A 24,880-nucleotide genomic window follows, 5' to 3' on the forward strand; every position below is an offset into this window, starting at 1 on the left:
TAGAACGATGATAAAATTTCTGCAATTTTTTGGACAGACTCTATTTAAGGTTTGTTTTGTAGACTTCACCCTGTGCTGTTTTTGTTTTTGTAAACATAGAAACGAAACATACTCCCTAGAATGCTTAAAGTTGTTTTCCCTACAAATGAATGCTGTAGAGTAGTTTCAGTTCTTGACAGTATTACAGTTACACATAACAATTACAAAATATTTCGGAGCCTTACAGCAAAAGAAACGGAAATAAACAAAGCCATTTTCCAAGCTGTATAAATGTGACAAATGCTTTCAAATTTGTAAAAGATGCTTGAAGGACTCTTTTGAATTAGTAGCAGCAGACTGGGCTGTTTCTAAGCAAGAATTTCAATCAGCAGAATTAGAAAATTCTACAGAGAAACCTATAAGGATAGGCTACATCTCTAAACATGTTTTGCGATAAAAAAAAAAAAAAAATGTACTGACATGGTAACTGATCTTCAAAAAAAAAAATTTACTCCAGAATGTTGAATTATTGAAAATTAATTTCCAGTAATTTAAAGGTCTATAAATATAGACTTAGCTTATATAAGTCTTATTTAAGCTAATCTTATAAATATAAGATTAGCCTTTTCCTTTTAGCATATATTTAACCATTTATAGCTGCATTCACATTATTACATGTTATTACATTCCTACAACTGATGAAAACCAATGTGAGTGCTAAGTACAGGGCTCGAAATTAACTTTTTTACTTGGTAGCACTGGTGCTCCAAACTTCAAAAAATTTAGGAGCACCCACCAAAAATTAAGGACCCAGAGAGTATATTCAACTACACAGTATTGTTCTGTGTTACAAATATTCTTATTATCACAGAAGAAATTGAATTGGAACTAGAATTAATACTTAATTAAAGCTTAATTAATAACCTATTAGGCTCTATGCACGATCGCTTCCGCGTTTTGTCTCAGCCTGCCCAGTTACAGTTACATCTGGTGCTGCGTCGGAAGCCGTTTTTGCATTAGGTGGAGATAATGGTAAATTACACTCGCTGTTTACAAGAACTTCCAGCGGTTAACGTGAATGATGTTAACAATATTGTGAGGCAGTAGTTAGCTGTCACACCTAAGAGTAAAAAAGAGAAGGGCTTTAAATTATAAATGTTGAGCTACATCGACAACATCGAGGGTATGTATTCTCTCATATTATGCGAAATCCGACTAGCGAATCGGTTTCTAAAATCGTTGTCTCCGTTTCTGAGAAAATGAATTTTGTGAAAATGTTGCCACTAGTACACTTCACTGCGGATGTAAAGACGCTGGCTGAGATTCTACCGGAAATATGTCAGCAGTGTTCGTGCATAGAGCGTATTATATCGATTACATTGTTACACCACTAGGTGGCGACAAGTGACTTAAATGTATTTGTTATTGAATCATTCATTCAAGAGATTCGTTCAAAAAACGCTGATTCATCCATTAATGAAACAAGCAAAGTATTTATTATGATATTAATCATATATTGCTATATAATACTAAATAAGCTATGTATTAATATGAATAAAAAAGTATAAATAAATAAAAACATTGGCGTGTTCCACCTCTTTAGTGTGCTGCGTTTTTTTATGTTGCTAGGCAACCACTGAAACAGCTGTCCTGTCAGTCAAGTAAACGTCAAATCAGCCATTTCGCGCGGTAGTCAGCTCCCGGTCACGTGAAAACGGAGCACAGTGAAAGGGAGTGGGAGTGATTGACAGTTAATATTAACCAAGTTTTAAAGTTAAGAGCGTAAGGATGACGTTTGACTGGTTATGTAACGTTGGATAGAATGATGGTCCGGCCACCGCGTATCAGCGCACATAAGGTACACACTGTGCAATAATTTGCAAACGTTTTGTAGAGAAATGAAAACAGGTCGCACCACAACCATTATTTGCACTCGCACATGTGCTCCCAAATATATTTTTAGGTCGCACAGATTCAATTTCAGGAGCATATGCGACCAAAATGGTCGCAATTTCAAGCCTTGTAAGTATCATTCAGCATTTCAAGCTTACCAATAATAATAATTTGTAGTCTTGCAAGCACTGGTATTTCCATCAAAGAATGCAATCTTTCTCAGAAATGAAAATACCATTACCTAAACTTGCATTGTACACCAGTGAGAATGGACTACCTTTTTGGTATCACAGCATTCCACTAGAGAAATGTGACATGATGACCTTCAGATGATGTGTGTGTTGCCAGATAGGAAAAGGTTGCCAATTGCCATACTACACACTGTGCATTCCAATGCTTCAGCTGCAAGACTGAATGTGGGACTTACATTAGTTTCCTTCCAATTTCTAGGTCTTATATACTGTCTACTAAAAAATCACTTGGATATGACTTATATTATGACTAATCCACACTCAGAGATAAATGTCAACTGTATAGCTGTACACCTACATACAGTAGCTCCACCTGACTTCATTTAAAATGAAGTACCACACACATTTTGGAGACTGTCTTTGCTTATGTGCAGTGCAAGGGTAAATAAAGAACTGGTTGCTTGAGTAAGTACAGGGTTTTGTTGGCTTTTCTTTATTTTAGTGATGTTGGATTCTATACTGACACCTACTGCCATGGATGTATGAAGGTTGTTTACTGTTGCAGTTTTTTGTTCATTGTCATTCTCTCTCTCTCTCTCTCTCTACGCTCTATCTGCAATGTTTGTGTCTCAGATTAACACATTTTATTATTGTTATTAATGTTAGTACTAGTAGTAGTATTATATGAAACGTAGGTGATTTAAAAATGGCACCACCGATGAGGGGACAACCTGCTCAATGTACACCACATTTAAAAGTTTGGGGTAAGACTTAAAATAAAACCTTTTATTCAGCAAGGATGCATTCAATTGATCAAAAGTGACAGTATAGACATTTCTAATGTTACAAAAGATTCTATTTAAAATAAATGCTGTTCTTTTGAACTTTCTATTCATCAAAGTATCCTGAAAAAAAAAAAAACGTATCATGGTTTACACAAAAACATTAAGCAGAAAAACTGTATTCAACATTAAAGGTGCTCTAAGGCTAAGCGATGTTGGGTGACGTTCGAAGTATTGTCAAACAAAACGGAGGCTAGCTTGACCCTCCCTCCTCCTCATCCCGTCCCCTCCCTTCCGTGCTTCCTGAAACAGTCATGAACCATTTAGAAAAAACAAACTGGATTTACCCACGTGTCCAGCAAAAACAGAGCCACCTGAATGTCGGCTTGGAAGCCCTTCTGCCGGCGGAGCTCTCGCCACCTTTTGAACGCTTTTCCGATGTAAATTCGGGACTTCGCGTTCCTTCTCCTTTTCCCTATTCTTTGTTATTTGTTCATCGGAATGTCATCTCTTTGGTCGTGTGTCAGCCATATCAAAATTCTCAAGAATTGTTAGGACATCTCTCCTCTAGCTAACTTTCCTCTTCATGCTTCTCTCTCCTCCACCCCCCACACCCTTCATGTGTACGTGCACTAACCCCCCAACCCCCACCCCCAAATCATTCTTGTCGGTTATTGGCTGGAACACTGTTTGTTATGTTTCATGGCCAAGGCTGGGCCAGTTTGATTTTCTTGCCGTTTGTGGAGCCTGGGCGTTTTTTTTTTTTACAGTGTGTTCAGGGGACAGGCAGCTAGCGGATAGTGAGGAGATGTTTACTAGATGTGACAAAAAATGTTTCAGCCTAAAAAAACGTGTGACATCGCTTAGAGCACCTTTAATAATAATAGATAAGTTTTCTTGAGTGTCAAATCAGCATATTAGAATTATTTCTGAAGGATCATTGGAGTAATGACTGCTGAAATTCAGCTTTGTCATCACAGGAATAAATTACATTTTAAAATACAATAAAACACAAATTGTAATAATATTTCACAATATTACTGATCCATTTGATCCATTAAATGTGGCCTTGGTGAGCATAAGAGACTTCTTTCAAAAACATAAAAAAATCTTTCTGACAGGCCTGTGACTACATCATTTTAATCCTATTTTCCAAAAGTCTTTGTGTAAAACTTTAAATTGCAAAAAAAACTTTTTGAGAAATTACCACAGCAACACTTAAGAACACATTTCAGCCACACAAGCTCTTCTAGTGTTCTCTTTTACGCCAGTATCAGATGGGGTTTACTGCACAAATCTAAACGTTCAGTTTCACAAAGGAAGAAACATATTCCCACAAGAATGTTTCATGTCTACGCTGTGCTGAGCACAGAGAATGAAAGTGAGTTAAAAGACAAAACTAAATTCAGCTCCCTGCTCTACTTATAGTTGTGATTTGTGAGTACAGTGTGTAGGAGAGTGGTCACATGTGGTGTGTGTACATGTTCAGTAGGTACTCCATAATGAAGAGGCTGTTAATGAGCACTAAGAGTTTCTTAAGAAAATGGGTGGACTTTCTTAAGAAGCAAAATTGGATCTCACCCACTAATGAGGCACTGGAAAACTGCACTGGACCCTGTGCTATCACTCTGTAGTGATTAAAAGAGAACATATATTCAACAAAGGGATACATGCTCATATTTAGAGACCGCTTTTGAATCAAACACCAGATAAAGCCCCTAATAAATCTCTTGGAATTCAGTTCGGCAATCTGGAGAGGATGACAAATTGATCTGGTGTTACAGATGATCCAATGACTCAAAGTCCACCTGCCATTCTGGAAATGCAAGGACAAAAAATATGCAACACACAGTCTCTTTACAAGTCATATAATTGCAAAACAAAGGAGGTCTATGATAAACTATACCATTCAAAAGTTAAGGTATATTTTAATATTTTAATGTAATGTTATTCCTGTTATGGCCTGTCTTCAGTGTCACACGATGGTGCTCAAGTAACATTTCTTATTATCAATGTTATGACAGGTGATGATCTTTTCAGGATTATTTGATGAATAGAAAGTTCAAAAGAACAGCATTTATTTAAAATAGTATATTTTTGTAACAATATAAAAGTCTTTACTGATCAATGTAATGCATTCTTGCTGAACAAAAGAACAAAAAAAGTACACTGGTGTACCTGGAGAAAGCTAGTTATGAACATTCCTATTCATCCTAACATTCATCCTAACATTCATCCTAACATTTTTGCACACAGTTCTGCAAGGAGAAGATAAAGTGTGTTAAAGTGTGCAATAATAAATGTCATAAAATATTGGCTGGGATCTTGATGAATGGAGGGAGAGAGAGAAAGAGAGAGACGTGTTTGCTTGAACTTCAGAATAGAAAGAGTAAACGGCGCCGTGATGTCTCAAGTATGCTTTAAATTAGAGCAGACCATTAGTTAATGTGTCCCGCTGGTACACAAACACACATGTAGCACATGTCCGTTAAAGCAAACAACAGAGACACTAAGAGCAGTGAGTGCGTTTGGCTTTTGGTTTATTCATGACAAAACCACTGCAATGGCAGAAGCTGCAATGGTCCCAAAATACATTGCGAGGGCAACTCTCCATGGAGTTGCTGTCATGGTAAAGGAAGTCAGATCAGTCAATGAGCTGTCTTTTTCAGAGACTACCACATTCAGAGTTGATCTTTCTTGTGCAAGCTCATTATGTTTTATAATAAAATTAATCAACAGGCTCATTGAAAAAATTTGCCGCTAAAACACATACCAAAGCATACAAAACACTGCATTTTCCAGCTGAAATGAACACTAAAGTCAGTGAAACAGCAACTTTCACTTATTTTCACACGTGCATGTGGTTCCTTGCACAATACTATGTTATGACCTCAAAACACTATTAGCATAGTGCATCATTTGTAAACTAATACATTCTCATGTTTGCATCACATAACCAGCTCCATATGTGTAGCTTTTCTGGCATAGACTTGCTCAGTGGCTCACATTGCATTGCACTTATAATTTTGCAGCAGCATTGCGCTTGGGTACGAGTCCCTTGAAACACGAGTCATGATAAAAGAGCCCAAAGACTTGTCGAAGCAAGCCAAAATGTCATGGTTTTTAAATGCGTTTTTATCCCACATTTGCTTTTTTTTAACACTATCGGGTATGTTTAGGGTTTAGAGCATTGACCTCTTAGCACCACTCACCGGATTTATTTCTGAACTGCCATGGTACTTACAAAAGCCAACATAATAAAATATTTCCAGATAAATCTGAACACACTTTTAGCACCACTCATTTGACAACTTTTTTTTTTTAATTATCACAAAACGTGCATAATCCAACATATCAATTTGCAGAAATGTTGCCACAGGTACAATTTCCCAATGAGCCTGGGTTGAAATAATGATGACTTTTTAATTATTTTTATCTTACGCTGACCAAGGCTGTATTTATTTGATAAAAAAAAAACAGTAAAACATGTAATTTATTTATTTGATGGCAAAGCTGGATTTTCAGCAGCCATTAATCCAGTCTTCAGTGTCACTCGATATTTCAGAAATCAAATCAATGTTCAAATAAAACAAAAACTGATCAAATAAATGCAGCTTTGGTAAGCTTAAGATGATTCTTTTAAAAACATTTTTTTTTAAAAATCTTAATTATTCCAAACTTTTAAATAAATAAATAAATAAATAAATAAATAATATATATATATATATATATATATATATACTATTTTATAGGAAATTTATGGCATTTACTGTTCAAGAAAAAATAAATAATATAAAAAACATAATGGACACCATAATCCTAGCATCAAAATATTATATATCTGCTTTAATCTCATACAATCCATGTAGCCACTGAAAGATTATCATTCCAGGGCATGCATGACATCAGCATTATTAACGTCAGTCATTAAATTAGCTCTTCCTGCAAAGCTCTATATTTCACAGCCTCTTGCTGTCCAGCTCGCTGAGCCCACTTTGATATCCTAATCACAGTTTTGGGACAAAAAAACGAATGTCACAAGTGTTTACTTTCAGTCTGAAACACGTTGATTGATTAAACATCTAGCAGACAGCAAAATAAAACGGTGGAGGGATGGAGGCTGGCAATATGTGTCAGTAAACAGTAATCACTCATTTGAACAGATAATTTTAAGCACTCTGATAATCATGAATGTTTAATGCAGTTTTAAACCCTGCATTGCAAAAAGTAACAATGATGCATGTGATTGTAAATTACTGTTATTGTATACTTTAAATTCTTCAGTTTTACATTTCAAATAATTAAAACAAAAATCAAAAGTTTCTGTCACCTTGACAACTTTTATATCAACTTGCGATATCAGTTTTCCAGTCATATATTTTGTCATTGAAATTTTCTTAGTGTTCTGGCCACCTGTTCAACTGCTTATACCATAAACATCTAATCAGCCAATCACATGGCAGCAACTCAATGCATTTAGGTATGTAGACACTGAAGACATGAAGACTTAAAAAAAATTGCCTGGCCTGAGAAGTCTAGATTTCTGCTGCAACATTTAGATAGTAGGGTCAGAATTTGGGATAAACAGCATGAAAGTATGGATCCACCCTGCCTTGTATCAACGGTTCATGGTGTGTAATGGTGTGGGGGATATATTCATGGCATACTTTGGGCCCCTTAGTACCAATTGAGCATCGTTTAAATGCCACATCCTACCGGAGTATTGTTGCTGCATGTCCATCCCTTTATGACTACAGCGTACCATCTTCTGATGGCAACTTTCAGCAAGATGAACCATGTCACAAAGCTCAAATTCATTGACCATGACAATGAGATCACTATACTCAAATGGCCTCCACAGTCACCAGATGTCAATCCAATTGAGCACCTTTGGGATGTGGTGGAAAGAGAGATTTGCATCATGGATGTGCAACAATCTGCAGCAACTGTGTGATGCCATCATGTCAAAATGGACCAAAATCTCTGAGGAATGTTTCCAGCACCTTGTTGAATCTATGTCACGAGGAATTAAGGCAGTTCTAAAGGCAACCTGGGTCCAAAGAGTGCAGCCCGGTACTGGCAAGGTGTACCTAATAAAGTGGCTGGTGTGTGTGTGTGTGTATATATATAAGTATATATTTGCAACCCTTTGAAATTACTTCATATACAACTTCATATAAGACTGCACTTTGTAAAGAGAGAAGCAAGAGAGGGTATTTTCGCAGGTCAATTTACAGCTGTTTTTAAGGATGTGGTCAGCTTGATGGTATCAATTGTGAAACTTAACTTTTCACACCCTAAACTGTAACTGTAGTCCCTTTAGTGTGGGCCTTAACCAGCAGTCTTGTAAAAGATAGCGTAATAATTATGGAGTAGATGAGACTCCAGCCATATATCCAGCTGAGTGAATCTGTTTCCAGGAGACCCACTGTGTTCCAGATACTTCAGCCCTGGAGACTGATTAACTCGCTGGCAAAAAGTGACTCTACCAGCCTGAAAATGTCTGAGAGCCAGTGCATTAACAACAACCGGCAAGTCAAAAGGTCACATAGTTATTCTTACAATGTTGCCACAACATTGTAGTCTTTGAAAAGGAATACAATGGGGTTCAAAAGGTGTAATTACAATGTAAAAATAGCTAAAAGAATTTCAGGTTACACTTTATTTTTAAGGTGTCATTTTTACAGTGTAATTATACATTTAAGTACTGAGTAGTATTAATTAACTACATGTGCTTACTATAGGGTTAAGGAAGGATTAGAGGTTGGTTTAGTGGTAGTTGCATGTAATTATGCATAATTTATAGTTATTACTATAGTAACTACATGTAACGTACCAAGGGCACTGTAAAATAATGTACTTGTAATTAACGTGTAATCTTTATCTTGTTACTATGAATCATGATGAGCTCAGAAGCATAGAGTATAACACACACATTGTATCACCTTTTTAGACCTTTAATTAAATGTACGGACAGCCTAACAAAGGGCATATGAGTTTGTATGTCTGCATTAGCATTAATGATGGCAATAAAGCATGAGAACAGAAATCACTAGTTCAGTCTAAATGCGTCTGCAGCAATGAATCAGCACTGGTAAAGCTGCTGGTAAATTTGTTTACCAGCAAGTTATCTTGACCTCTTAACCCAAATCTTGCAAGTTCAATTGCATCAGAGGAAGAGAGTCCCGAACCACATGTCTGTTCTACTTGTGCTATTAATTGTACCTAACCTGAAGAGGCCTCATGCAACTGGTAAACTGTCAGTTTGGTTCAAAAAGCAATTGGCATTTGGCCTCGAATGTGTCTAACAAGAATATGGCTGTATGTTACTTCTGTTTATCCTGTTACTCAGCACCTTGATAAAAGACCACACCAACCTCCTCCCTTGTGCTGATAGCAAGCAGTCAACATGCTTTGTATCGTATCTCTACGTTCATGTCCCCAATGCCTAATATATTGTACAAAATATTAAACTAGCATGGTGCTAGTTCTATGCACTTACTCGTAAAGCTCACAGTTTATTTGAATGGAAGTGAAATGAGTCCAATCTAGACTGACTGCAGCTTACAACTTTTCCAATATCCCCTAAACTGACAAATACCAGTTGCTTAATAGAGGTCGACCAATAATATCATATCAAATAGTGCTGATCTTTATTAGAAAATGAACAATGACTTAACCAAGATAATATTTTTAACAGTATTATAATAAATTAAAATATATAGAAATGGCCAAGCTTCATCACTACTGACACATTGATTCTTTTATTATTTTTTATTTTAGTATCGTATGAAATATAAAAATAATGTAGAAGAAATGGAGAGAGAGAAAACGGCTTTGTATAACTTACGTGTGCCTTCACATGAACGTTACACCGGGCTCATGTTTTAGAAAATGTTTCATTTGCGCTTAACTACTCCATAAAGTGTATTTTTAAAGAGAGTTCTATAGAACCAAAGACTTGAAAAGGGAGATTTTTGTTGTTTATTTTTTACCGATAACTGACAGTTCCTCGAAGCAACTATTGATGCCAATTAATCAGTAAAAATGATATAGGCTATTGGTCAATCTCTACTGCTTAATAACATCATCATCCAGGAAGTGACATCACTGGAGGAAAATCGACAGTACAAACATCAACTAGCATTAGCCATGAAGTGAAAACAGCTGCGTTTTCTTTGCAGATTGCATTTCTGAACATCCTTAAAATTACAACACATATTCATTTTGTACAAGTTATGGAATTCAAACAGCACTGCATTACAGTACAAATAGCTAATAGAATTCCTTTAATAGTTAAAAATAAGGAGACAAAAAGATTAAATGTACAAGGCCTCCCAAAATGAGTTCAATCTGAATATCGCTCACATTGTGCTTGGCATAACAAGCCAACACGGAATTCACAAAAAAGGCTCAAACTCTTGATATGTGACAAGAGCTGAGATGTGACCCCATGGCATCTGATTCAGGCCTGTCACATTAAAGAAAGCAAATATGTAAAAGGATCTGCACGTGTATGAGTGCACTTTTATGCATGCACAAATCTCTCTTCTTCTCTCACTCTTCTGAATATCAACCATTCCAGTCCAGTGGCCTGATGAATCCAAGGCAGAGGAGCATAAACACTTACACGCTGCACAACACAGAGTAAGCAAGCACTTTCAAACTGACTGGGGACAGGAGGGCCAGTTTACAAAACAAAAAAATACAAGACACGCCAACATAATTAGCCCATTTAAAAATGCAAATCAATGATGTGTCCAAATGAAGTATCTTTAAATACAACCGTAGGTTTATAATCAGATTTCCTCGAGCAAACACTGACCCAAGTTTGAAGTGATGCAGAGACATTTGCGTCTGCCAAACATTCTATTTGAATAAAAGTCTTTCACACTTGGTTTTGCACCAAAGCCACAGTAACGGAAAGGAGTTGTTTGCTTAACTTTTAATAGAGCGAACCAAACTTTTTAAAGATGCTTCGGATGTTTATGTATGCTAATGCAGTATAATGTCTCCCACAGAGAGAGGGAACAGATCCAAATATTAGGCCCTGGGGAGGAAGAATGAAAGAATATCTCATTAGATGAAGAAAAAAGCAGATTAGTATGAAAAAAGGGAAGGATGTTGATTTTTCTCTTTTTAGATTCAGCTTAGGGAATGTTATCGTTATATATTTAGTAACATCTGCCTTGCACATTCCTCCATTTTTTAAATGTGCATTTGATAACCTTCCGATTTATAGTCAAAACCTTAAGAAAATTGTCTAACAGTCACTAAATTCAGAATGTTCTTTCACTGTGTCCTCATGCAACAAGTAATTTGTCTGTTCACCCTGTAAGTAAAACTGCTCAGCAGAGTTGGGCAAAATTCTGAATTAAAGAATTGGCTCCTTTTCAGTTCGTGAGGTGGAATTTGAATTTAATTCCATAAAACTGTCTGTTTATAATGCTTTTTAAAATTTCAAACGTTCAAACTTTCTAAACTTCTCTTTCTTCACTTTAAAACAATGCAGTCAAAATTTGTTAAAAATTGCTGAGGCCTCCGTTCTAAGCCGGGTCGTATGGTTCTCTGTGAGCCTCCTTGGCGGAACCATCCTTAGGGAGCGTTGTTAGGTTTCCTCTTGATTTAGAGAGTTGTCATGCTAAGACCTCCACTCCCCAGAGATCCGCATAACATAACTTTCAAGTTGTGTGGCTCTCTGTGAGCCTCCTTGGTGAGGTGATCTTTGAGCGTAGAGCTTAGTAGGCCTCCTCTCATTTAAAGGGATACTCCACTTTTTTCGGAAATAAGCTCATTTTACAACTCCCCCAGAGTTAAACAGTTGAGTTTTACCGTTTTAGAATCCATTCAGCCGAACTCCGGGTCTGACGGTACCACTTTTAGCATAGCTTAGCACAGATCATTGATTCTGATGAGTCCAGTAGCATTTCTTTCAAAATGACCAAAGAGTTTCAATATTTTTCCTATTTAAAACTTGACTCTTCTGTAGTTAAACCGTGTACTAAGATCGACGGAAAATGAAAAGTTGCGATTTTCTAAGCCTATATGGCTAGGAACTACTCTCATTCCAGCGTAATAATCAAGGAACTGTGCGGCCGTACCATGGGTGCAGCAGGCGTAATGATATGACGCAGCGCCTGAAAATAGTCCCCAGCTCGGTAACTTCTTCCAACGTGACCGGGACTAAGTTTGTCTAACCTATTAGACCTATTTTCAGGCGCTGCGTCATATCATTACGCCTGCTGCACTCATGGTACAGCCGCACAGTTCCTTGATTATTACGCCGGAATGAGAGTAGTTCCTAGTCATATAGGCTTAGAAAATCGCAACTTTTCATTTTCCGTCGATTTTAGTACACGGTTTAACTACAGAAGAGTCAAGTTTTAAATAGGAAAAATATTGAAACTCTTTGGTCATTTTGAAAGAAATGCTACTGGACTCATCAGAATCAATGATCTGTGCTAAGCTATGCTAAAAGTGGTACCGTCAGACCCGGAGTTCGGCTGAATGGATTCTAAAACGGTAAAACTCAACTGTTTAACTCTGGGGGAGATGTAAAATGAGCATATTTCCGAAAAAAGTGGAGTATCCCTTTAAGAGAGTCGTCTTGCTGAGGCCTCCGTTCTTAGAGCTACTATATCAAGTCATTGGCTCTCCTTGATGATATTTTTGCTAGGTCTCCTCTCATTTGAGAGAGGTTTTCCTGAGACCTTCACTCGTCAGGGGTATAGTGTCCCCTGAAGTGACATGCAGGATCATAGGCTGTCGCCAGCCAATGTTATTGTCGTGTTTAGACACTTGCTTCAGAAACTGGTCATGCTGGGGGCAGTCCCCAAAGCGTCCTAGGACGCAGTGTCTCGTTCCACTTCTCAGAGAACAATGGTTGCATTTGTAACCCGAGACGATTTAATTGTGGGTGGGGCAACCCAGCAGATCAAAAAACTAAATAAAGCGCTCAACAAAATGTCATGTCACTTGTCGCAGCTGATTGGGACAGAAACTTAGGTTAGCATGGAAAAGATTGAAAGCGTTCATTGCTCGTTACACCTAGGATATGGTATTATATTCTTTTCTTAATTCAAGGTCAAAGCATTTTAAAAAAAGTGACACAATTTTGTGTCAGAGACATGGCAAAGCAGTTATGACACATACTTAAGACATTGAGTGGGTTTGGGTCTGACCTGCAACATCTCCCAATAATTCCTGTCACTTTCAAATTTATCTATATATGATAGAGAGGCTACTATGAAAAAAAAAAAAAACCTTTTAAAATCAGAGATTATCCTTCCATTTTCTCCTTGATTGTCATTTATCATGAAGTGATGAGGCTCTCTTCAGTATTTTCCACACCACTGCACTTGTCTTTTCTCCACCTCCATTCAATGTTCATGCACCACCTCACTCCCTCAAGACAATCCTGCCCCCTCCCTCCATTCCCGGTGTGTGTTACCTAACACAGCAACGACCAAACCACAAAAAGAACTATGACACAAGCCTCCGCTCACAATGTTGTGGATGCTCTGTTGCACAAAATGTGAAACCACTGGTTACGCAATACACAACTGCGATAAGACGTTCGATGAGTTGCACAAGTTTAGATCCGATAATCTGAGGACATTCAGGTTGCATTTGAAATGTTCATGATAACCACTTCTCTATACACAAGTTTGAATCTGCCTGATTAAGTGTTAGTCGAATTGATGACAACCATAACTCAAGGCTCTAGCAGCATCCCTTTAGAGACCACATATGACATTTCTGATCACTCTGGTTCCATTTGTGGTTCAATTTATGAATGGTTGAAGTCCAAAGCCTGCGCTTCCATTGACAACGTGCGCAGCAGATTGGTGCTAAAAGTCTCAGACACTATAATTGTACAAATCACTGCAGTTATTGCAGTCTGCACCATTAAACTCCCCCTATTAAACACTCTTCTGTCTGTGTTTAATGGCTGTCTGGATGAGTAATGCATAGGTGCTGGTGGCTGTGTGACATGTTTCACGGTGTAATCCAGTCACAGTGTGCATTGTACCTAACACATTAAACATTAAACACACACTGCCTAGCTAACTAAGCAGAAGAAGGGACGCATTTTGACACAGAATGAATGTGAAACAGTCACCATAGAGGCACATGTGTGGCGAATATCCAAGGCTCTATTCCAAGAACAACACATCTTACGGCTTTAAATTCTAGACAATAAAACAAGTGCAAAGCATGGCCCAATCTACATATATCGCAAGTACAACGTAAAACTCGCAAACAAAACCAATTACCTTGCATTCTAGAACATAAAACTGAAATATTCTTTCATGCGGCCTCTATTTTTCTGTGGATCTCATAAAAATTGTCTCACTGTTCCATTGTTTTATTACAACCGTAGCAAGAGCCTAGACAGGGTGACAAATGTTCTGTTTACTAAAGGATAAAAATCTTCCATGTCACATCATATCCTGCCCACATCCTCCTAGCACTGATCCAATCTCTTCAATGGACAGGAAGCATCTCACGACACAAAGCTTTCATTTTGTTACAGTAAGTGATAAGAGTGCATATGACTCTTGCTATGTTATTATTTTGAGTGATGCAAAACCTTCTTTTAAAGCCGATGCTTTGAGCGGCCACATTTTATGGGAAACGACGAGAATAGCAACTCATTTTCTAAATTAATGTATCAAATAATTACGATTTTATTTTGAGGAGAGTTTATTTTGTATCAACATCAATTGCTTAGTAGTAGAAAAAATATAGTTAATAGTAGTAATATTACATTATATTATGTACATAAACATACTTAAATCTCGAAACATCTAGTTTAATGCTAAAACCAATAATAATAAAAAATTATTAAACATTACACATATACACATTATACATTGTCTACATTTTTATATGTTATGGGAAATATACAGTAAATATGACTAAGAAATGCACATAATTGTAAATACTATATGTTTAGGCTATGATGTTGACATTGCCAACAGTGAAACAGCCTATAAAACATTAACATAAATTGCCTCAAAATCTATATAGTAGTTTGCAGAGAAAGGGTTAACAGTCTTAACTCATTCCTGAAAGGAGACTGCGACGGTTCCACTTAGAGAGACCAAAGAGAGCATCACAATATGTCATGTCACATTGACAAAATTACCCTGTTGTTTCAGCTTCTCTGGTTTGCAGTTGACACATCCAACATCATTCACTAGTTCTTTTGTCATTAAGATCTATTTTTGGTCAAAGCAGTACAATATCATACCTGCAGTGACATCACACTCCTCTGACCCATAACATTTACCCAAACTAATTCACTGTCATTCATAAAAAAACTCAAAACAGCATAATACTAAAACCCTCCCCATTCACACTTCCTCTCACGACCCATCACTCTTTACCCTTCATAGCACAGACACGCTTACCAGGTGTGTGCGACGGTGAATCTGCGCCTGTGGCGGCCGCCCTTGTTGACCATGAGCTTGCGAAAGAGGCGCGGGGAGCTGCGGGGAGATATTTTGGGGGAGGTGATGCGCTTGTTGCCAGTACCCAGTCTCGGAGGCTCCAGCTCCAAATGCATGTGCTCCTTAAAGGTACGAATGCAAGGGTCCGATTCCGGAGCACTCAACTCATTGGAGGACATGGTGATGCTGAGGATGGAAAAAGCCCTATTTCGCCCTTTCTGAGTCACACTGCCAACTATTCCCTTCGTTTCTCTGTCAACTAGAGGTTATGCCATGCAGGCTGATGTTTTGTGTGTCAGACAGAAATAAATGTGTGCGCTTGAGCTGCTCTATTCTCTAGCTTCCTCTGTCAGCTTAGGCTTTCGGCAATGCAGTAGAATAATCCTCTCTCGTTCAGTTCCACTGACACACTGAGAACAGTCCCCGTCAGTGCAGTCACACCTCCTTCCTGTGAGAAGAAGAAAAAACTCTCTCTCTCTCTCTCTCTCTCTCTCTCTTTCTTTAACCACACCTCTCTCTGTCTTTCTCTTTTTAGGCAAAGAGAGAAAAAAAGAGCCCTCTCTGTCTTTCCTACACTGGCATAACTGACTCTTAAGATCTTCTTCTTTCATATATTTAGATGTCTTTCTTTCTCCCACTCACTCCTCCTGCTCTGTTTCCTCAGACTCGCACTTACTTCACTCAGCTCCAGGAAACTCCGTCTTAAAATATTCAACAGTGCAAGAGCAGGTCTTCTCTCCCATCAGTGGCTCCTCTCTTCAGGAATTACCAGGCAGAGCTTCTCATGATGTGGAGAGGAGACCCAGAGGAAGGAACCGACTGAGCACACCTAACTCTGCTAACCCAGGTGCTGTCTGCTTTTAAAATAAGCGGAATAGCTTTAAGATCCTTGGATTTAAAAAAAAAAAAAAAAAGCCCTAAGAAAAGGTGCATAGTGACGGTGAAAGCTCCGCCCCTCCTTGCAGCTGATTGGCTGAGCTGTGGTTAGTTTGATGGGTGTCTCTGGCTGAATTCTGATGAGGGCTTCTGCCCTTTCACAGCTCACTGATAAAAGAAAAAATATTTAAAAAGCAATTTAAGCCCAGGATTAGCAGTGTCTGGGGAAATAAATATAGCTCTGAGTTAAATGAGGGTTTAGATGCTAAAGTGGTTGGTTTGAAGAGAAAATAATGTGAGTGAATTGGAAAGAGAAAATGATTTAAATGGAACATACAGGTGGAAAGAAAACAAAGCAGGGAGTATAAAACAGACACAAAAAGACAGAAACCGTAATAATGTGTGAATGTCCTCAATAAATATTTAGCTGAACATGCTTAATTTTATCAACCACCCAGGAAAATCGATGCACAACCTTCTTTAAATAACATTTCATGTTACATGTAATTGGATGTTATATGTTACACGTGACCTAGATACCTAATCACCTATACAGTACATCAATAAACACCTACTGAAACAAATAACAAAAAATCGTGATGCAGTTTCTGAAGGTGAATTGTTAAATGCCCTTCAAAGCACATTTGAACGTGAAACGGCATATTGCTCGCCCTGTGTGACAGCAGCACATCGGGATTATCTCCGGCTCTCATAAAGACATGCGGAAGAATGGAAGTACGTTAGCCAGCTATCAACCTGCCAGTCAACACCCGCCGGCAGCCAGGACTTCACCATGGAGACAAAGGAAAGGAGGAAGTAATGAGAACAGGAAAAGATGAATGAATGAATGAATGAGAGGATAAACAAAAAAGTTGGAACCGATGGTAAAATCTTATATTTTATGTGATGTTTTGACAGATCTTTCAACACAGAAGAAAACTTAAATTCCCCAGTTAAGCAAGTAAAGATCTGGGCTGAAACTAAAAGGGGTAAAATTCTGCAGATTGTTGTGGAGAGAACCAGGGCTGGACTGGGACAAAAAAAATCGGCCCTGGCATTTTGGCCCAGACTGGCCCACTATATGATCATAAACACCACCCATCTTTGCACGCCCTTAAATATATGCATACCAACTCCTATTCCTTGAAACCACTAATGCCATGTAATTGATTGAGTATAGGAACGAGTGAGAGTTAACAGATGAAATAAGTAAAAATTTGACATTTATCAATACAGTTGAACTATACTACATCATCAGTGATGAATCAGTGATGAATCCTAAAACAAGCTATAAGCTGCATTGGCATAGCAATACCAGTGTTTCTCACAGGATGTTTGGTAAAACTGTGGTGGGTGGACCTCGGGTCCTCTAGGGGGGTTGTACTTTTCCTCCCGTAAGAAAAGTTTGTGCATTTTAATGTTAAATTCATCATCTGGTGCACTTTGAGAGTTCAAAATTAAAAGCTCCAACCCATATTAAGTGTGCAAACCTCTTTTAGTTACAGTGTCTATTAACATTACACCTACTACATAATAGGCTAATAGTTATAATATTAATCCAATGACAGTAATAGCCATATTTTGTAAAACAAATGCACTAAAAAATAAAGGAAACTTTCATAATTAGTTTTGTACCAATTTCTATACTTGAAAGAGATAAGCACATGATCTTTTATTTTGACGGAAACTGCATCAAGCTTTTATTTTGGCTGAAAACATGGTTTACAAACGCGTCTCATTAAATTTCTAGTAAATTGCGGTAATCGTCAACTATGCAGATGTGGAAATAATGCCTATGTTATGGGTTCCTACACTCATTACATAGCCTAAGTGTTTTAAAAGTAGTTCTGCTTATCGCAGGCTCTACACTCACTCATCTCTTTCCTGATCCTCCTCACTATCATCATCTGCCACAGGAGCTGATGAAGGTCAGAACACATATATTTTGACACATTTACAGTGTCTGCTTTAAGGGCCTGTTTCTATGCACATTCCTTGCGTTTCTTCTCCATCTCGCTGACTATTTTGACAGATGCACACTGACACTGCTGCACGCTCACTCACTCGTTTAAAGTTGTGATTGGGCCAGCCCAGTGTCAATCAAGAAAAGAACCAATGGGCCGCTGATCTACTTGTTTCATGGGCTGGTCTGTCAGAAAAAGAAAAAAAAACGAACGCTGACTTTTTTTGACCAATGCATTACACCGGCACAAACCCAGCGCCGCCAATTAAGCAAAACAAAACAAAAGAATGGGCCACCGATGTACAAATTTTATGGGCCGTTAAAAGAAAAAAGAATAATAATAAAAAGTATGTATGAGTATGAGATGTATCGGCCCAAAAAGCACGTCGGCCCACCGGGAAAGTGCCCGGTATGCCCGATGGCCAGTCCATCCCTGGAGAGAACAGATATTAGAAAGCAACTGAGATCTGTATGGCTATAAGTATCAGTATGGACAGTATCCGTATCATTTAGGGTTACTGAAACTTTAGTTGGTCTACTGCATTCAAATGCATTCAAATGAACAAGGTCATCATAAAAATGCACTGGTCACCTGAGGATCTATGATTGTGACCAGTGAGGTTGTGCATATTGAAAAAGGAAGGGACCCAGAATTGAATCTTGAGGCACCCCACTTACTAGCTGATAAATCTTGGACATGCCTTCTCTCCAGGAAACCTTAAGTTTATACATTATTTTTGCAGCGAAGGCCTTCAAAGTATACTCTATAGACCGTGAGTGCAAATGGTGGTCATACGACACATATGCACTACCTAGTGTTCGGAGCAGAACTCAGACAAGGTGAGTATACTTTCAGCTTTAAAGTATTTACCTATGAGGTAAACTTACTGTTTTATGCTCTGGTTCTGTAAACACAGCCATAATACGGCTTCAGTGCAGTCTTTGAAGTGTAAAGGTGACTGTCAATGTTTAACCTGCTCTGTATTTCCCTCAAGATCTTCACCATTGTGAAAAAAACTGCCTCCCACTGAGGGGAAACTGGACTCTTATTCTATGTACAGTTTAGACATATAAAGTACCATGTAGAGAGATAACACCATAGTGCAAACTACAGTGCAAATCTGTAAACACCATTTGAGGACCCTGCAGATGGTAGGACTTCCATTTAGCAGACACTTACACAACAGACAGTCCTCCAGGATCAACCTCTTGTGAAATTGCTTGCTAAATGGTGAGAGTTCATAAATCACTGCTGCCAGGATTTGAACCTCTAACTTTTGGGTTGCCCTCCCACATTTACTATTAAACTACAATTTCTCTTTGTAGTGGTTTGCACTACTGTATTCCAAACCTTGTGCAGTAATGCAAGTTTAGCATCGAGTTCAATGAAGAGGAATGTGATCAAGTCACTCTGACCTTTCTGCATTGTGAGCCTATTCACTGATGGAGCCTTAGTGGAGAGGTATTACATAACTGAAGGTCTTACATAAAGTAATTTCCTTACTGCTGACTGCTGCAATGAGGGAAGTCATATGGCTCACAATGCTAGTTCATATAGTAAAAAGGATGAGAGATGCTGGCCACCAATGGGAACATTACGAGTAAGCTAAGAACAGAGAGAAGTGTGGCATAGTGACAGAATGAGAATGAGGGCAAACACAACCCCTGCAGAGTGAATTTAAAATAATTTCACAGGATTACAATTTGTGAGAAGCTGTCTCGTAAACTCCAACAACTCCCCACTACATTTCTCACCCTACACAGAGCTGCTAAGTATTTTGTGAATCGAAAGTAAGATTTACTCTACCCCAAACACTGAGAGCATCAGTTGTGGTTTCTGCCTTTAAAAGTAAATAATGTATCAAGCTAAAGAGATTATGTATCTATTTACAGCTATTGAAAATCCATCTTTTAGAGTGCAGGTTATAATTACAGTGATTTCAAATGCAATTTTCTGCTATTAATTCAGCCAAAAACATTTAACAAAGTCTCATTGGTTTAGTTTTTATAAACGTTATACTGCTTGTTCACTGCAAAAACAGCACAGAAGCCTACTATTGTAAAGACGCATAATAATTGTATCAATAATGGCAAAGCAGCTCTGATGCTGTATTTTATTTACACAGAGCCAACATTAAATGCATAGGAAATGTACATCTAGTTCAATTGCTGCTTTTGTAACTGCACTATAGCCATGCAGTCAGCAACTCCTGGAGTTGCACTGAATGGATATGTGGGACAGACTCTCCGAGCTGTTAGTAAATTCATTTAAATGATTAGAATGAGTACTCCAATCCACACAGGAGACATTGCAGTTGACAGTGGGAAATACAGGTCAGTTTGATTTGGAGGGAAGCTGATTACTGTAGGCCTACTCAGTCCCCAGCCTGCCTCCATTACATGGTCTCTAAGCACAAATCGAGCTTGAAAGTCAAAAACTTGATGCCAAAGTAATCCAACAAAATTATTTGCGCACACACAATATGTGTGACTATGACCAGTGGTATGATCAAGTTCTAATGATACAGCAAGTGAGTGAGTGAGCGAGCGAGTGAGTCCCAGCCATCCTTCATCCTGACTCTTGTCTGATGGCTCCTCTGCCATTTTCAGGTGAAGCGTAATATGAAAGGAGATGTCTCAAAATCCTTCACCAAAAGCTTTGAAAGACACCAGACAAAATCAAAAAGCCTTTGAGAAAGACAATTCTAATCTTCCGCAAGAAAGGCCACTGAGAAATGAGAAAATAACAGACCGGGAAAGAACAACAGACACACATTTACTTCGCTATCTAAATGGGTACATTCCATAGACTTCTATTGTTTTAATTGATTTTGCAATTATAAAATGCCATTGATTCCACTGTATGGGAAAAAACAACAACACTGAGACATTTTTCAAAGACATTTTTTTTTTCATACAGGTTTAAAATGACAGTGAGAGTGAGTAATTTTGTAAAGGTGTTTACATCAATGTACAAATTATTATTGTCATTAAAAGAGTAGCTTCAACATTCTGCTAAACTTCTCCTTTTGTGTTCCTCTGACAACAAAGTCATGCAGGTTTCACACAACATGTTTATTAAATATATGAAATATTGCTTTAAGACAATTGACTAAACTTCACAAAGACAGATGTGTTCTTACATCATCCAGTCATTTATAGTACAGGAAGCGACAGATTAGGACGCACAGACCTCGACCTGGCCTCTAAAAGCGTGAGGAGATCTGCCCTGGAGTCTTCTATAATTGCATTTCTGAATGAATCTGTGTGACGTGATGTCAGAATTATTCTTTTTTTCTCTACTCTCATGAACACACGCACATAAAAGAGTGCTCGATCCTGAAAGTGGGTGAAGTCACTGATGAATTCACTTGGAAGACAGCTCAGTGCCCTGTAGTGTCTTGTCCTCCAGCATCATTGTTTATGCCTGGCCCATAAAGCTATCCCACAAGCCACCTGGGAGCGCCCAAATCAATCTGCAACAGATTCACGTCAGCAGAAAAATAATTGTGCTCCAAATATAGCACTTTCCCTAAACCTTGTCTTCCGATTCTCCTGACACACACATCAAACAGACAGCTCTAACAAGAGCAGAAATGCAAGAGTGTGAGATAGCAGGAAAATAATGAATGCTTTCCAGGGTGAGTGTATTCATCTGTGTGTGTGTGTGGTTACACAGCTTCTGCACAGGTTCATGCTTACATATGAACCTGTATAGAAGTTAAAAAGGGAGTAGTATATTTTTGTGGCTCACATATGCTGCAGTGCCATCAATACTGTCTTAACCAGTTAGACTGTGAAATTCTCACTTTAAGAACAGATGAAAACTGACAACTCATTATTTACTTACTCTCATATTGTTATAAACTCACTTGACTTACTTTGGAACACAAAATATGATTTTTTGAAAATATGAAGTTCTGGCCAACTTTCCCATATAAGGATGACTCGAGCCAAAATGGCAACAACAACAAAAAGCACCATTAAAGTATCATAAAAAAGGCCCGTATAACTTGTCATACAATATATTTGTGTGACAAACAGACTGAAATTTAAGTAAATTCTTAATGATAATCCAGTAATATGTTGTGTTATCCTGATCAAACAATTCACTGAAAATATCCTCAAAAGAATATGCACCTAGATCATTCACCTCTTGTGTTGCTAGGTGAACTATTCCTTTAAAAAAACATTCTGAGACAAACCAGAATGTATAGTATAATATAGCTTTTGTCCAGTATAACCTCAATTTGCCATACGGTACTATACACGGTTATCCGGACCACATGTGATGACCTACCCCAACCCCGCCCCTAAACCTACCCGTCATTGGGGTTACGACCAACCAAGAGCGGTTGTGGTCACGTGTGGTCAGGTGTGGTCCGGATAACCGTATAGTACCTGCCATACATTTGAAAGAGGCATGCAACCAAATGGCCTACATTGATATATTTTATGGGTCTGCAGTGTTTTTGGATGGGGGCAGACTGATGAATGTGCATGAGGACTACTAAAGGTGTCACACGCAGACACATCTGAGAATAGGTGGCATGATGTATTTTAGTCTCAATGCTGCCCTCCACTGGCAAACAATAACAACTACAAACGTAATAAATGTAATCAAATGGTAAATATTTATCCAATGCATAAAGCAAAACAGATCATTTTAGGCAGATAGAAACCCCCAAACTTGACTAAACTTATCAAGTACTATAAGTATCTAAGCACAAATGTTTTTTGGTCTCATAGTGAATTTGCTTTGGGGTGATCAGACTATTGCAACTCTGATGTCAAATCACGTCTTTTTTACCAGACAAATTGATTGATGAATGATCGATTGATGATTATAAACCAGCTGTTGCTGTGTAGCCATCTGCAACCAGACAGATTTCTCTCGCCTCATGGCAACAACACTGAGCAGCTGCAGCTTAAATCACCAGTGTGCTGCGTGCAAAATTAATAGAGTTCATCTTCCATCATGCAGCAGTTTGAGATTTACATAATTTTAGGCTATATGTAAAGCATATTTCAGATGTTAAGACCAAACAAGACATTTAAGGAGATTTCTAATTATTCAATGCTCTGTACAAAATGTGTGTTCTATTTACCAGCTTTCCAGACATTTCTACACATCTACAGCAACTTCCAGTTCAATACTATTCATATCATTCAAATCTGAATGTTGTCAAGGAACATTGTAACACACTGAAAAAAAAAATTGAGAATCAACTTCAGAAACAGCTACTACGAAAGCAACAGTCATATAAGCCAAAACAGCCACAGACTGCATTTAATTTATGTTTTATTGAAGAAAAATCTTTGTGCAAATTAAATGCCAGTGCAATTAAATACCATTGTTTTAAATGTGTAATTTCTGCGCCATTCTAATGATAATTCTTAACTGGCCAATTTGGTTTTCTGAAAACATTTATGTGCATGATCCATTCCGTGATCCAAAGTCAAAACCATGATCAGTAAGTTAAGCCAAGTCAAGACATTTATTCAGACAGTGCTTTGTACAATAGATTGTAGATTTCAAAGCAGCTTCACATTAACAAACAGGAAAATAACAGTGCTAATGTTGTAAAATGTCCAACGGCAATGCAGTGATTGACTGGCAACAAATATTTAAATGTATATACAGCATAAGCCTTCATACTCTAAACTTTTTGATATTGAGAACTGTCATGAGCACAACTCCTCTCAAGATATTTTATAAGGTCATGAATAATTTACTGACCAGAAAGCAAAAGAAACTGCCAAAACAAAAAATAATGAGTTTTTACACATGCTTTTCAACCGGTTTCATCTAAGTGTCACAGTTTTGTAAATTCCAAAGATGAGTCAAGAAATTCAAAATGAATGCGTTTTAATGAGAAACTAATCCAATGCAATGTAGCAGCGCATCTACACACAAACAATAACCACCAATGAACTGAGGAAACACAGGAACTTAAGTACAATAATAACGAACTCAAATACGAACAGCTGTGATGATTAAATGAATATCCATGGTAACAAACTAGTGGTGGGAAATGTGAACAAAGACAACAGGAAGTAATGACAAGCAAATTAAAAGTCCATGAAAATGAAACTAAACAAATAGATGACTAAATAGTGACACTAAGGGCTATGCAGACTGTGTTGTTGATAATTCTACAACAACCCGACTTGTACAGCCGACATGGCCATTTTTTTAAATGCTTATATAAGTAATGTGCACTACTGTATAACAGTTTGGGGTCAGTAAGATTTTTTAATAAATCCTTTAAGGATGCATCAAGTTGTTTGAAAGTGACAAACTTTTCTATTTCAGACAGTTCTTTTGAACTTTCTATCCATGTAAGATTCCTAAAAAAGTGTACCACAAAAATATTAAACAGCACAATAATAATAATAATAATAAGAAATGTTTCTTAAGCACTAAATCAGCATATTATAATGATTTCTGAAGGATAATGTGACACTGAAGACTGGAGTAATGATGCTAAAAATTCAGCTGTTATCACAAAAATAAAATGTTAAATATTAAAAAAGAAAACAGTTGTTTCAAATTGTACTAATATTTTACAGATTTCTTTTTTACTGTATCTTTGGTCAAATAACTGCAGCTTTGGTAAGCATAAAAGACTAAAAACGTTTTACTAATCCCAAACTTTTGAACGGTAGTGTATATATAGGCTTATATAATATAAAGCTTATCTATGCAAAAAGAATTAATGATCGTTTACAAACATTTCA

The 24,880-nt window shown here is 37.6% G+C and overlaps 1 protein-coding gene across 2 annotated transcripts in view; it reads right to left on the minus strand.

Annotated features, from left to right (window-relative positions):
* pde4ba (phosphodiesterase 4B, cAMP-specific a) overlaps positions 1–24,880 on the minus strand; it is a 167,032-nt gene that overhangs the window by 85,424 nt on the left and 56,728 nt on the right. Inside the window, exon 1 of one of the 2 annotated variants that reach the window (XM_084426775.1) lies at positions 15,262–15,712. The exons of the other annotated variant lie outside the window; for it this stretch is intronic. Coding sequence (XP_084282901.1) covers positions 15,262–15,479 — 218 coding nt within the window. The 5' untranslated portion in view covers positions 15,480–15,712. Of the gene's footprint in view, positions 1–15,261; positions 15,713–24,880 lie in introns of those variants that run through there. 2 annotated transcript variants of the gene reach the window in all.

The sequence above is a fragment of the Rutilus rutilus genome (assembly GCF_951802725.1).
Source record: "Rutilus rutilus genome assembly, chromosome: 12".
NCBI classification, from domain to species: Eukaryota; Metazoa; Chordata; class Actinopteri; order Cypriniformes; family Leuciscidae; genus Rutilus; species Rutilus rutilus.